The 13,724-nt window shown below is 43.5% G+C and overlaps 1 protein-coding gene across 10 annotated transcripts in view; it reads left to right on the forward strand.

The window, feature by feature from the left end:
- ATP6V0A1 (ATPase H+ transporting V0 subunit a1) overlaps positions 1–5,968 on the forward strand; it is a 59,361-nt gene extending 53,393 nt beyond the window's left edge. For all 10 annotated transcript variants that reach the window (XM_060780970.2, XM_060780974.2, XM_060780976.2 and 7 more), the window contains one exon: positions 4,069–5,968. In XM_060780970.2, the coding sequence (XP_060636953.2) occupies positions 4,069–4,162 (94 nt within the window). In that variant the 3' untranslated portion in view covers positions 4,163–5,968. The remainder of the gene's footprint in view (positions 1–4,068) is intronic.
- The last annotated feature ends 7,756 nt before the right edge of the window (positions 5,969–13,724 follow it).

Below are 13,724 nucleotides of genomic sequence, written 5' to 3' on the forward strand. Positions count from 1 at the left end.
CATGGGAGCCAGAGCTAACATAGGGAGCTTATCTGCTCCCTCCTTGGATATTTGTAACAGTGAAACATTCAGTCACTTTTTTTGTATCAAAAACATTGCATAAATTAGTATAAAACTGATAAAAATAGACGGAGCTCAGGCGGCTAAATATCTTTTGACCAAAAACAGGCAACAGCAATGGCGTTGTCTGTAGCCTCCAACAATTCTTCCTCAGTCCATGAGGCAGGGCATAGTGGACAAGCATACAGATGCGGAGTTGTCTGTTCTGCTCCGCAGTCACACAAGGTGTGGGAGTCTTTTGCCAGATTGTCTTTTGATCTGCCCACTCCACTTCTGAGTCTGTTCAGGGACTTCCAGTTTGCCCATTCTTGGTTTGCCCCTGGAGGAAGACGCTCCCTCGTGGGGGGCCATCCAGTTGGGATTTCCAGTTTTAGCTGCCCAGAGGGATACCCTTGCTGTTGCTGGGGGGACGCCAAGAGGAGTGGTAGTTCTCATAAAGCTATTCCTTGATTTGAGTCTACTGGGAGGAGGCTGGTAGCCATGTAGTGGATGGCTTTCTCAGTGTTCAACCTTATTTCTCTCACATTTAGCAGCAACTTCCCATCGCACCTCCGGGGGGTGAGGGGTGGGCAATGGCAGCTAGATTGTAGTTTATCAGCAGGTGTAGGTTTAAGACATCCTGTGATTATTCTGCATGCTTCATTCAGTGCTATGTTCACCTTCTTTGCATGGGCAGAGCTTTGCCAAACAGGACAGGCATACTCGGCAGTTGATTAAGACAAGGCCAGGGCTGATGTTCTTACTAATTTTGGGTCTACCAGTAAGTTTCCGCAGGATGTTATTGCGTGCAGCTACTTTGTGCTTGGTGTTCATGCAGTGTTTCCTATATGCTAGTGTTCAATCTAAGGTGACACCAAGATATTTAGGATGGAAACAATGTTCAAGTTCTTGACCTTCCCAGGTGACTTTCAGTTTCCCAGGTCAAGAGCTTGGCTTCATGGTTGGCTTCACAGTTGCGTAGGTGGAAAGCATACACCTGTGTCTTGGCAGGGTTACGCTTCAGCTGGTTATCTTTCTAGTAGCTGGAGAGATCTTTCAAGGCATTAGTAAGTTGGATTTCAACTGTTTCAAAGTCTTTTGCTTGTGTTGTTAGGCCAAGGTCATCATGCCCAGCATTTATTTATTTTTTAAAACTATTACATTTGGCCCGACCATAGGTTTTTTAAATCCTTGTGTGTTACTGTATATACGTGAGTTATATTAATTGTATTGTTTTCGCTTATTGTTTTTTTTGTTTTATTGATGTGTTGTTGGGCTTGTACTCATGTAAGCCACTCCGAGTCCCCTTGGGGAGATGGTAGCAGGGTATAAATAAAGATGATGATGATGATGATGATTATTATTATCAGCATATATGAAGTTCTTTGTGAGTGGTAGTTTTGGCTGATCATTAGTAAATTCAGTCACGTGAGCGCCTGCTTGCAATATGATGTGTTATATTTCCGACACTGCATACTTGATCAATGTTGCAAGCAAATACTATGTAATATGAACATACAATGAATGTAGAGACTTTGCATTGACGGAAAGGTGAGTTGAAATTGTTAGAGGCATCACATCTGCCATCTTTGTTTTATTTTTCTGTTGGCAAGTCGTCTCATTTGCCCAGAAAGCTTTGTTCTACTCTGCCTCTTGTTCTGTGATGAAACTTCACTCTGTCTCTTCTTGTGTAGTTTGGTTTACAAGATAGATGTTGGCTCTAAAAGGAGTCCAGCACTCGAAGCATTCCACACTGAAGGAGGAGGAACAGCAAATCAGCTCTTGCTTGGCTTTTCTCTGGAACTGGCAGCCCAAAAGGGATGGAAAATGTTTCTCACTACAGCGCCAAGAGAAGAGCTCAAGGCTTGTTTTCTTAATGAATCATGGGGTTTTTCTTTCCATGTTTGGTGCCTGTTTATGATTGGGCAGCCTTCCAGTATCATTCCCCTTACATTTTGAGTTCATTAGTGGAAATGGCAAAACAGCAAGAGAAACTGATCCTGGAATACAGAGTTCTCTCTCTTTGGTGTCTCCCAGTTGTATGCATAAAATGGGGATAGATTTATCTAGTTAAGAGGGCTTTTACATTGTTCCTTTACAGAAGAAAGAGGTTTCACTTGACATAATTCAGCTGGGAATTGAAAGTGAGTTTTGGAATATTACTTGAATTGTGGTCGTGCTTTGATTTATGGAAATCCAGCAATGTGTCTCCTTGAATTTTACCACAACATAGTACTTCTATATCTGACTTAGTGAATGATGTTTTACACCTAAATTGGGGAATAGGAGAAACATGCAGTGGAAAGGGCATGGACACAGTGAGTTGGCTGGATAGACCAAGACACTCATGTCTGAGCACTGGTTTCCTATTGGTGCTGTTAGGAAAATGGACTGCCTTCTGTAAAATCTCCTGGTGCAGATGCAATCTAGGAAGCCTTCTGAAAACAATGTGGCATGGCCACCAATCTTTTCTCTTTCATAAGAGCAGGGTTTATTTCCTGGATTTGGATTTAGAGAACCTTGATTTCAAGGCTGTACTGAACCATGAATTTATTTATTTACTTATCCTATTTATATCCCACCTTTCTCAACCTTGAAAGGGGACACAAGGCAGCTTTACATATAATTAAAAAAAATCAATGCACATTAAAACATTTTAAAACATTGCATTCACTATTTAAATCCACAATTGTAATCTGGGCCTGTTCCAGTAATTATTGCACATATTCTGTATATGTTATTGCAAACAGTTATTTTCCAAAAGCTTGATCCTGAAGCCAGGTTTCACTTTCCTGCTAAAGGCCAGGAGGGAGGGGGCAGATCTAATGTCACTGGGGAGGAAGTTCCACAGCTGAGGGGCCACCACTGAGAAGGCCCTGTCTCTCAGCCCCACCAATTGCACCTGCAAAGGTGGGACCAAAAGCAGGGCCTCCTCAGATGCTCTTAATCTTCGAGGTGGTTCATAGGGGGAGATACGTTTGGGCAGGTAAACTGGGATAGAACCATTTAGGGCTTTATAGGCAAAAGCCAGCACTTTGAATTGTGCTCGGTAGCAGACTGGCAGCCAGTGGAGTAGATGCAGCAGAGGGGTTATATGCTCCTTGTATACTGCTCCAGTGAGCAACCTGGCTGCCGTCCGTTGGACTATTTTAAGCTTCTGAACAGTCTTCAAAGGCAACCCCACGTAGAGCGTGTTGCAGTAGTCTATTCAAAAGGTAACCAGAGCGTGGACTACCGTGGCCAAGTCTGACTTCTCAAGGTATGGGTGCAGCTGGTGCACAAGTTTTAATTGTGTAAATGCTTCCCTGGAGCTCCCCTGAAGCTCCCCTGAAGCTCTTAAATAATGTGTTACCTCTCAATGTATTACCTCTCAACTTACCTTCCTGCTGTTGACAGTATATTAAAGAAAATAAATTTATTTGGGTTCTTGTAGGTTTTTTGGGCTATATGGCCATGTTCTAGAAGCATTCCCTCCTGACGTTTCGCCTGCATCTATGGCAAGCATCCTCAGCGGTTGTGACCTCACAACCTCTGAGGATGCTTGCCATAGATTCAGGCGAAATGTCAGGAGAGAATGCTTCTAGAACATGGCCATATAGCCTGAAAAACCTACAAGAACCAAGTGATTCCAGCCACGAAAGCCTTCAACAATACATAAATTTATTTCCTCTTCTTGCCAAAATACAATATGAAAATGAGAATTCTTGCACAGGTGATCTGCATATGAAAAGAAAGGACAGTAGGACTGGGTAGCAGAAGTGATGGCCTTTCACAGCATAGTCCTTGCAGTTATCTGCTTGTATTTGCTGCAATTTGAGCCTTCAGTAAAGGCAGCAAAATGGGGGGAGGGAATGCTATCGGGGGAGCTTGGGCAGAGCCTAGGACATCTGAAACGGTACATACCAGTAGTAAAACATAAAGGCCATTTAAAGTGTTAGGTTGATGCTACTTGTGAATTTTTAAATTATCTTCTGCAGATACTTTTCAGCTGATGGCTATTTACTTGTTTTTTTCCCCTTTTCCCTCTAGGGTGGAATTCCAGAACAAGTTCTACACAGGCGCTGGATTCAAGTTTCTCCCATTCTCATTTGACAGCATTTGTGACGGGCGGTTTGATGAATAATCCCCTTAAGACTTAAGTGTTGGACATGTGGCAGTAAATCTTGACTCTCTTCTGCATGTGTGTGTTTGCCTGTGTGATTGCCTGAAATTGTGTAACTCTCCTGATTTAGCCACAAGTTGCTACTGTGACAATAAATTGCTTTTATTTAAGTTCCTTGATGATGGGAAAAAGGAAATTATGAGAAGTCCATTGGGAAAGCATTCAGGTCCTAGTAAGCACTGGGGTGGGACAGTGGCCCTCAGGTTGCATAGACAAGGATGTCCTGAGAAAAGATTGTGGCCTACTGTCAAAGAGCACAATCATGGTCATCAAGAGTCATCCTGATCATTGTAGGCATGCTAACAGCTCAGTGTGGTAGCAGAACACAATCTAAGTTTCTAGTCCTTTTTGTTCCTTGGAAATATGCACTTTGGATCATATATATTTTATGAAAACCTGATTAAATGGAGCTGTGTCTACCCCGTGGTTCTCAACTTGTGGGTCGCCAGATGTTTTGGCCTTCAACTCCCAGAAATCCGAACAGCTGGTAAATTGGCTGGGATTTCTGGGAGTTGTAGTCCAAAACATCTGGGGACCCATAGGTTGAGAATCACTGGTCTACCCCTTTCCTACACATTTGTCTGCTCTTTCCTCTAAAACCGTATTCCAAATTTCTTCTACATGACTGAATTCAGTTTGGAATCCTAAGGATCAGCCTTTACTCATCCAGGCATGTTGCCCACATTCTTCCCCTTACACTCCCCATGGCACCCCCTTTGCTTCAGTGCAATCACTATAGTAAAATTAGCCTTTTAGATTTTTGCAAAGGCATAATCAAAAGAGGCTCCTCACTGACATCCACTACATGTCCCAGTCTTCCACCTCTACTCAGAGCATTAACTGCTACTCCCTTTCGTTCACACTTGCTCTCATCTTGCAAACTAAATTTTCTCCCCTCTCCCCTTTCTCTGCTTCAAGCAATGTACGTGGGTGGGAATCTTTAGGAAACTTGGACTGAAAGCAAGTAATTCATTGGGAGTGGTGACCCCAAATAGCCTTGCAACTTGGCAGTGTTGGAATTTGTCCTTCCATAGATGAGAGCAAGCCACTAAGCGAGGGGAAAGAAAGTTTGCTCACTTGACGTGTTGTGTAGCCATAGCCAACCTGTGCTTGGCTGAATTGGATTTGCTATTAAGGAAACATTGATTAACACTGCCTCAAAATTTGAACAGCTTGTTTTGTTCCAAGGAAACTCTGGGTCTTTTGCCTCCAGAAAACTCCCACGTAATGCTGGCTTCCATTACTCGACACAGGAAAAAGCTGCCCTTACCACGCCCCAGCTACCAGCAAATAAAAGCTGTTGCATAGCAGCACTTGTGTTATTTAGGAAGGGCTTCCCTTGGAAAATAGAAATCTACTGAGGGCAACCCCTGCCTTCTCTTTGTGCAGAAAGTGGTGTAGTAAAAAGCCTGGGCTTCATATGTCTTTGTGAAATAAGTATTTATGTGATCCATGGGTGTGTGTGTGTATTGTGTAACACAAATGTGCACTTTTATACAAGTGTCTCAATAGGAGACCTTGGAGCACCTCTATTGAGCACTTAAGACAAGAGTCCAGATCCAATATGGTAACTTCACAGGAAGGTGCTAGTACATTAATTGCTCTCGAGAAGACATTGAAGTTACAGGTTCTGCTTGTGTGTGTAAGATAATAGAGGACCCTGTCATTATGTTTACCTGTGCTGTTTGGAAAACTGTAGCATGCAATGAAGTTTTGCCTGGCTGTTCTCGTCAGCCAATCACTGTATCTATTAAACAAGTTAATGTACACCTGTAGTATGTCAGTTATGTTCTTGACTGTCTCAAAGGGTGATGGGGAGGGAAAGGGCAGTTCTTAATTCTGCAGAGGACCAAAGACGGAGTTCTGAGATCTTTTCTGCTTTTCAGAATCAACTGGATTTGTCATTCTTTTCACTACTCTCATCATAGGGAGAAGAATAGAACTGTGCAGAAGTCCTGCCTCCACCTAGTGAAACCATTGGCAGACTATTTCGGCTGCTACACTGTTTCTCAACCTGGGAGTCAGGACTCTTGGGGGGGGGGGTCACAAGGGGGTATCAAAGGAGTCGTCAAAGACCATCAGAAAACACAGTACTTGCTGTTGGTCATGGCGATTCTGTGTGGGAAGTTTGGCCCAATTCCATCATTGGTGGGGTTCAAGGGCCTCTTTGATTGTAGGTGAACTATAAATCCCAGCATCTACAACTCCCAGATATCAAGATCCGTTTTCTTCAAACTCCACATTTGGGCATATTGAGTATTCATGCCAAGTTTGGTCCAGATCCATCATTGTTTGAGTCCACAGTGCTCTCTGGATATAAGTGAACTACAACTCCAAAATTCAAGGTCAGTGCCCACCAAACACTTCCAGTATTTTCTGTTGGTCATGGGAGTTCTGTGTGCCAAGTTTGGTTAACTCCATCATTGGTGGAGTTCTGAATGCTCTTTGTTGGTTAACCATAAATCCCAGCAACTACAACTCCTAAATGACAAAACCAATCCCCTCCTTTAACCACACCAGTATTCGAATTTGGGCATACCAGGCATTTGTGCCAGATTTGGTCCAGTGAGAGAAAATACATCCTGTATATCAGATATTTATATTATGATTCATAGGAGTAGTAAAATTACACTTATGAAGTAGTAATTAAAATAATTTTATGGTTGGGGGGTCAGCACAACATGAGGAACTGTATTAAGGAATTGCGGCATCAGGAAGATTGAGAAACACTGAGCTACAACTTTTATTAGTGACTTCAGTGTCTTAATAAAAAAAAAACCCAAAGAAATTCTGATTCTTAAGAAAGTAAAATTTATTTATTATTTATTTGAAACATTTATATTCTGCCCTTCTCACCTCACAGGGGTCTCAGGGTGGAGCATAACATATATATGGCAAACATTCAATGCCGGGACATAAAACCATAAATATATACAATATTAAAACCATTTATATCCACTTTAAAACCAGTTGCTTAAAAACCATCTCAGGACACCATCCTTCTGAGGACAGGAGGGAGGAGGCTGATCTAATACTCCCAGGAAGATAGTTTCATTGCAGGGGGCAATCACTGAGAAGGCCCTGTCTCTCATCCCCGCCAAACATGCCTGTGATGGTGGCGGGACAGAGAGCAGGGCCTCCCCAGAAGATCTTAGTCATCTTGGTGGTTCATAAAGGGTGGTTCATAAAGGGTGGTTCATAAAGGGAGTTCAGACAGGTAAACTGGGCCACGGCCATTTAGAGCTTTATAGGCTAAAGCCAACACTTTGAATTGTGCCCGGTAGCAAACAGGCAGCCAGTGGAGCTGATATAACATGGGGGTTGTGTGCTCTCTGTATGCCGCCCTAGTTGTTAACCTGGCTGCCTCTCATTGGACTATTTGAAGCTTCCGAACAGTCTTCAAAGGGAACCCCATGTAGAAAGTGTTGCAGTAGTCTATCCTGGATGTAACGAGAGCGTAGACCATTGTGGCCAAGTCTGACTTCCCAAGGTACGGGTGCAGCTGGCTCACAAGTTTTAATTGTGCAAAAGCCTCCTTAGCCACCGCTGCAACCTGAGGTTCCAGGCTCAGCTATGTGTCCAGGAGGACTCCCAAGCTGCGAACCTTCAAGGGGAATGTAACCCTATCCAGCACAGGCTGTAACCCTATACCCTGTGTGACCTTGCGACAGACTAGGAGGACCTCTGTCTTTTCAGGATTCAACTTCAGTCTGTTTGCCCTCATCCAGACCATCACAGCAGCCAGGCACCGGTTCATGACCTGGACAGCCTTCTTAGCACCTGGTGGAAAGGAGTAATAGATTTGGACGTCATCTGCATACAGATGGCATCAAACTTCAAAACTTTGGATGATCTCACCCAACAGCTCCATGTAGATGTTAAACAACATGGGGGACAATACTGAGAACTGCGGGACACCACAGAACAATGGCTGCAGGGCCGAGCATGAGTCCCCAACAACACCTGCGTACGATCCTCCAGGAAGGACTGGAGCCACTAAACAACAGAGGACCCACAGTTAAATTTTGAAACACCCTCCTTACTCTAATCCCCCAACTTTGTAGGGAGGGCATAAGTGCACATAGTTCTTTTGGTGTCTCAACATCTCCAAAGGTTATTAATAGGGGGAGGAAGTTGATGTTGTACTCTCTATGAAGCCTAAGTTCCTTAGGGTTCTTCCTCAGAATCTGACTTAGGGACACCTTGATAACTCTAGATGAACACCACCTCCCACTATTCAGGTGGGTATCTAGTATGCCAAAAGCTAGTACATTAGTTGGAGAATTATTTGTTGGGTGTCACTTTCTTGCTGAAAGGATGGTTCATGTTCCTTCATATCGGCAGCTAAATCTTCTCTGTCAAATCCCCCCCTCCCCTATTAAATCCAAATCCTCCTCCCCCTCTCCATCCCTCCATCTTCAGCCTAACAAGAGGCTACTCCCTCCCCTCCCTTCCCCATACCAATTGGATCATTTGCTAATAGAAAAACATAAGTAAGTAGATGATCTGATTTCTTGTAAGTGCCTCTATGTGATTGAGAAAGAGGCACAGTGTTCGAGCCATCATATCACCAAGGTGTGGAAATTCAACATTCAGCAATGTTCCGATGTCTTGCCCAGTGACACATTTTTGTTTCTTTTAAATTCCTGCACCGATATTAACTAGTTCTGCCTTTTTTCACAGTTCCTGGTTGTTTACCAAAGAGTTCGCCAGGCTCTCAAGCATTGCAGTCTTTGGAAAAAATCCAGTGTTTGTTCCCTTCTTCATTAGGGAGATGAAAGACATGCCCAGGACCTTTTGTGGCATCGTAGCTCAGGAAAATTTGTCTTAACAGCTTGTGATTTCTTACTGGGGAACAGGAAGTTCCTTTTGTTTCTCAGAGGGCTACCCAGTCTTTCCTGCCTCTGTTATTGCTGTCTTTCACTTGCAAGCGGTAATATGAACCAATAACGACAATATTTTCTGCTTTGCTTGCTGGGAAATCTCTTCTTCTGCGTTTGTATAGTTCTAATAGTTCTGATTCCCAACCCCCAGTTGCTTGTGGTGGTGAGCCTTTGGGGCAAACGCCAGGTTTATTGAATAGTGCCTATAGCTCCCTTGCTATCATAAATGCCTTCTTAATGAGAATGCTTTGGGGATCTGTACGTATTCCAGATTTTATTCCCTCTCTGGGGAGGGAGAGCTTTTTATGAGGTAATGAAATCGTAGAAAAAGGGTGGCATAATAAAATGGGTAGATTTCTGAAACAGGTAGATTGCTCCCCTTTGCATGCATGTACTTTGGCTGAACTGAATGCCACCAAAAAAAAAAAAATCCTTACTGATTCCCTTGAGTATTACTTTTCCCCTCTTTTTTCCTTTATCCCACTAGCTGTGGGGGAAAAAAAAGCTACTGTTGTTGATCTAAAAGTGCTTTTGTGTGTGTGGTTATTGATGAGAGCACAAGTGTATGTCCTAAATACCAACATTGGGCTAGCACCCTAATCCAAAGATATTTTTTTCCATGGCAGCAATGTGTGCGTTCCCAGGAAAGACGATACCAGGGATTGTGGAAACCAGAAGATTATTGCATGAATTTCCCATGAAAGTAATGTGATACTCAAAATTGTCATTTACCACATAGGGAATGAAAAATGCAGGAAGAGGCACTAAAGATCATATTGCAAACATATAATGGATAATGGAGTGTACCCAAGAATTTTAAACCAGTGATTCCCGACCTTTTTTTTTTTTTTTTTAACCAGGAACCACATTAACTAGGGACCACTCTCCAACGTTAGTAGCGAAAGGGTTACGAATCAGTTTTTGGTCAACTTTAGATTTGGTTTGGTTATTTGGGGTGCTGATTCATTTGCTAGCGCACATCAGCTCTAGTTTCTGATACAGAACATATGCCACCCAGTAATAACCATTTGTCCGCCCTCAGAAAAGCATATTTAATAAGCCTTGGCATTATAAGAGAGTTTTATGAGACTAGTCACTGTTGTTGCAACTATGTAGTAATGATGAGGCTGCGGACCGTACTTTAGTTCTTACCGACCACTGGTGGTCCACACACCACAGGTTGGGAACCACTGACTTAAATCATTCTGTGCTCTATAGATTATAGCAAAGCCTTTGATGGTATAGAATCATGCAAAAACTGGATCACTTTGAAGAAATGGATGTGCCATACCATTTGATTATCTGTACTGTACTCAAGATTAAAAGGCCACCATTTGGACAGAATAAAGAGAAATGTAATAGTTTTCCAATTGGCAAAGGGGTCAGGCAACACTATGTAATATGTATGCTGAACAAACACATAAAGCAAGATTGGACCCTGTATAGGGGAGACAGTGGAGGGTCCCGCCCTAGAGCTGGAAAGAAGCTGTTCCTTTAAAACACCTGCAAGATGCAAGGATGCTGAATCAAAGCAACCAAGAGACACAGGTGGACTAATTGGAAGGAGTGGATATAAGAGGGAGAGTGGAAGAGGAACAGGAGGTTCCATTGGACTTGAGTTGCTGGCATGCTTGAAATAAAGGAGTTGCTGAGATAACCTCAAACAACTGCTTGAGACTTGTTTATCGTAAGCAAACCAACAGAATGGATGAATGTGCTTATGATGTTCCCCTGCCTATGGGGGATGCTGGACCTTCTCACAGGCTCAGAGGAGGAAGACATGGAAATTGGAGGGTGAAGCATCAACAACTTACGATATGCAACTGACACTAGACTGCTAGACTAGACAAACGTCAGCGTCCTGGAAGAAGCAAAGACCACCAGCATCGAAGCAATGGTCCTCTGCCATTAACTCTGCTGGACCGGCCACGTTGTCCGGATGCCCGACCACTGTCTCCCAAAGCAGTTGCTCTAGTCCAAACTCAAGAACGGAAAACGGAATGTTGGAGGACAGGAAAAGAGATTCAAAGATGGGCTCAAAGCCAACCCTAAAAACTCTGGCATAGACACTGAGAACTGGGAAGCCCTGACCTTTGAGCGCTCCAGCTGGAGGTCAGCTGTGACCAGCAGTGCTGCAGAATTTGAAGAGGCACGAATGGAGGGTGAAAGAGAGAAACGTGCCAAGAGGAAGGCGCGTCAAGCAACCCCAACCGAGACCGTCTCCCACCTGGAAATGAATGCCCTTACTGCGGGAGAAGATGCAGGTCAAGAATAGGGCCCCACAGCCACCTACAAACCCACCCCCAGGACACCGAACTTGGAGGACCATCATCCTCGGACTACGAGGGATCGCCTAAGTACCGCTGTGAGTCGCCTTAGGGCTGAGAATGGCGGTATACAAATGAAGTAAATAAGTAAGTAAGTAAGTAAAGCTAATGGAAAATAGAAAAAACTTGGAATGATTACTGAAGAAAGCCAAGGGGAAAAGTGCAAAGGCAAGTTTACAAGTTTAAAATTAGAAAAACAAGAATAATAACCACAGATTATTTACATAACATTAAAGTAGATGATTAAGATACTGAAATACTTCACAATTATAATTTGGCTCAATCATTAATCAGAATAGAGACTGCAGTCAAGAAATCAGAAGACTGGGATTTAGAAAGCCAGCTGAAAAGGAACTAGACAAGATCCTGAATGTAAATATGTATAATTGAATATTAGGATTGTTCACGTTGTTATATTTCCCATTTATATTTATGGTTGTGAAAACTGAACAGTAAAGAAGGCTGAAGGGAAGAAAATCAGCTTTGAAAATTCTTTGAAATGTAGTGTTGGAAATGTAGTATGGCTATCATGGAATGGTAAAAAGTGGTTCTTCAGTGGGTTCTCTATCTCTCGTCTAGTTTGAGAACTACTGACTAGGGAAGAGTATGCAATGCTTCTGCCTGTAGAGATTAAAAGGGAGGAGGTTACTCTACCCACACATTGGCTCCCTCCCAGCCATTAGAAGAATCTGTCAGTGGGGTGGAAAGGCTTATATTATGCTGTTCTCTAGAAGAGTTTTGCAATGCTGGGCTGCTTACCAGATACCCTCTTGGGGAAAGAGTGCCTGGGGGGAAAGAGCCATGTGGTGTGTGGGAGGAGGGGGTGGATGGCGTTGGCGTTGGCGTACGCCTCCTTCTTGCAAAACAGCAGCTGAGGTGGTAACTCTGTCTCTGAGTTGTACCCACTTCAGACAGAGATTTGCAAGATGGAATGTTCTCTCCATGCAAACTTCCCTGCCTGTTGAAAGTTAATATATTAGGCAACTACTTCTTAATGTAGCCTCATCCCAGATACCATTGGGGTGCTTGGCCTTTTATCCCACAGTTGTTCAGGTATCTTATTTTTCCTACCCATCTATATAGCTGTACCAGTGCCCTTGTTCTCATGCATTTTATATGATCAGCCCCTCAGTTACAAGAACTCTCTCTGCTCATTAAAACGTCATACATATGAATGGAGCTAAAGCAACAGAATTATGCTTTTTGCAAAAGGCTTCGAGCGATAGCAAGGATGGGGAACTTCTGGCCATCCAGCTGTAATTTGTGCCATTCCTCTATTTCCTCATCTACCAAGAGTTGATGGGATCTGCAGTGCAGCAGGGACTGAATGGATACAAACTGTTGATCTTTGAATTTATTTATCGTGTCAGGAGCGAACCAAACAGTTGTATTGCATAACAAACAAACAAACAAAACAAAAAATTTGCAAACTTGGTAGTTGATTAAATGTCCTTTGACCAGTAGCTGGCCACTTGGAGTGCCTCTGGTGTCTCTATAAGAAAGTCCTCCATTGTGCATGTGGCAGGGCTCAGGTTGCATTGCAGTAGATGGTCTGAGGTTTACTCTTCTCCAAACTTGAATGTTGTGGATTCCACTTTGAAGCCCCATTAATTGAGGTTGGCTCTGCATCTTGTGGTGCCAGAGCGCAGTCTGTTCAGTGCCTTCCAAGTTGCCCAGTGTGCCCAGGGGGGAGTCTCTCATTTGGTATCAGCCATTGATTGAGGCTCTGGGTTTGAGCCTGCCACTTTTGGACTCTTGCTTGCTTAGATGTTCCAGCGAGTGTCTCTGTAGATCTTGATTTAAGTTGTTGGCATGCTGGCTGATACCCAAACAGGGGGTGGGCCGGAGATGTCACTGCCTTGGTCCTTTCACAATTGGTTGCTACTTCCCGACGGATTTCAGGAGGTGCAATACAATATCGGCGAAACAGTGTAATTTCTCCAGTGGTGTAGGGTGCAGACACCCTGTGATAATGCGGCATGTCTCCTTATTTATTTATTTATTTGCGACATTTATATGCCGCCCTTCTCACCTCGAAGGGGACTCATTAAGAGCCACATCCACAGTTTTAGTGTGGTGAGATGTGTTCCACACTGGGCATGCATACTCAGCAGCAGAGTAGCATAGCGCAAGGGCATATGTCTTCACTGTATCTGGTTGTGATCCCCAGGTTGTGCTAGTCAGCTTTCGAATGATATTGTTTCTAGCGCCCACTTTTTGCTTGGTATTCAGGCAGTGCTTCTTGTAGGTCAGGACATGGTCCAGAGTAACTCCCAGGTATTTGGGTGCACTGCAATGCTCCAGTGGGATTCC

Source organism: Anolis sagrei, chromosome 6, assembly GCF_037176765.1.
Source record: "Anolis sagrei isolate rAnoSag1 chromosome 6, rAnoSag1.mat, whole genome shotgun sequence".
In the NCBI taxonomy this organism is placed as follows: domain Eukaryota; kingdom Metazoa; phylum Chordata; class Lepidosauria; order Squamata; family Dactyloidae; genus Anolis; species Anolis sagrei.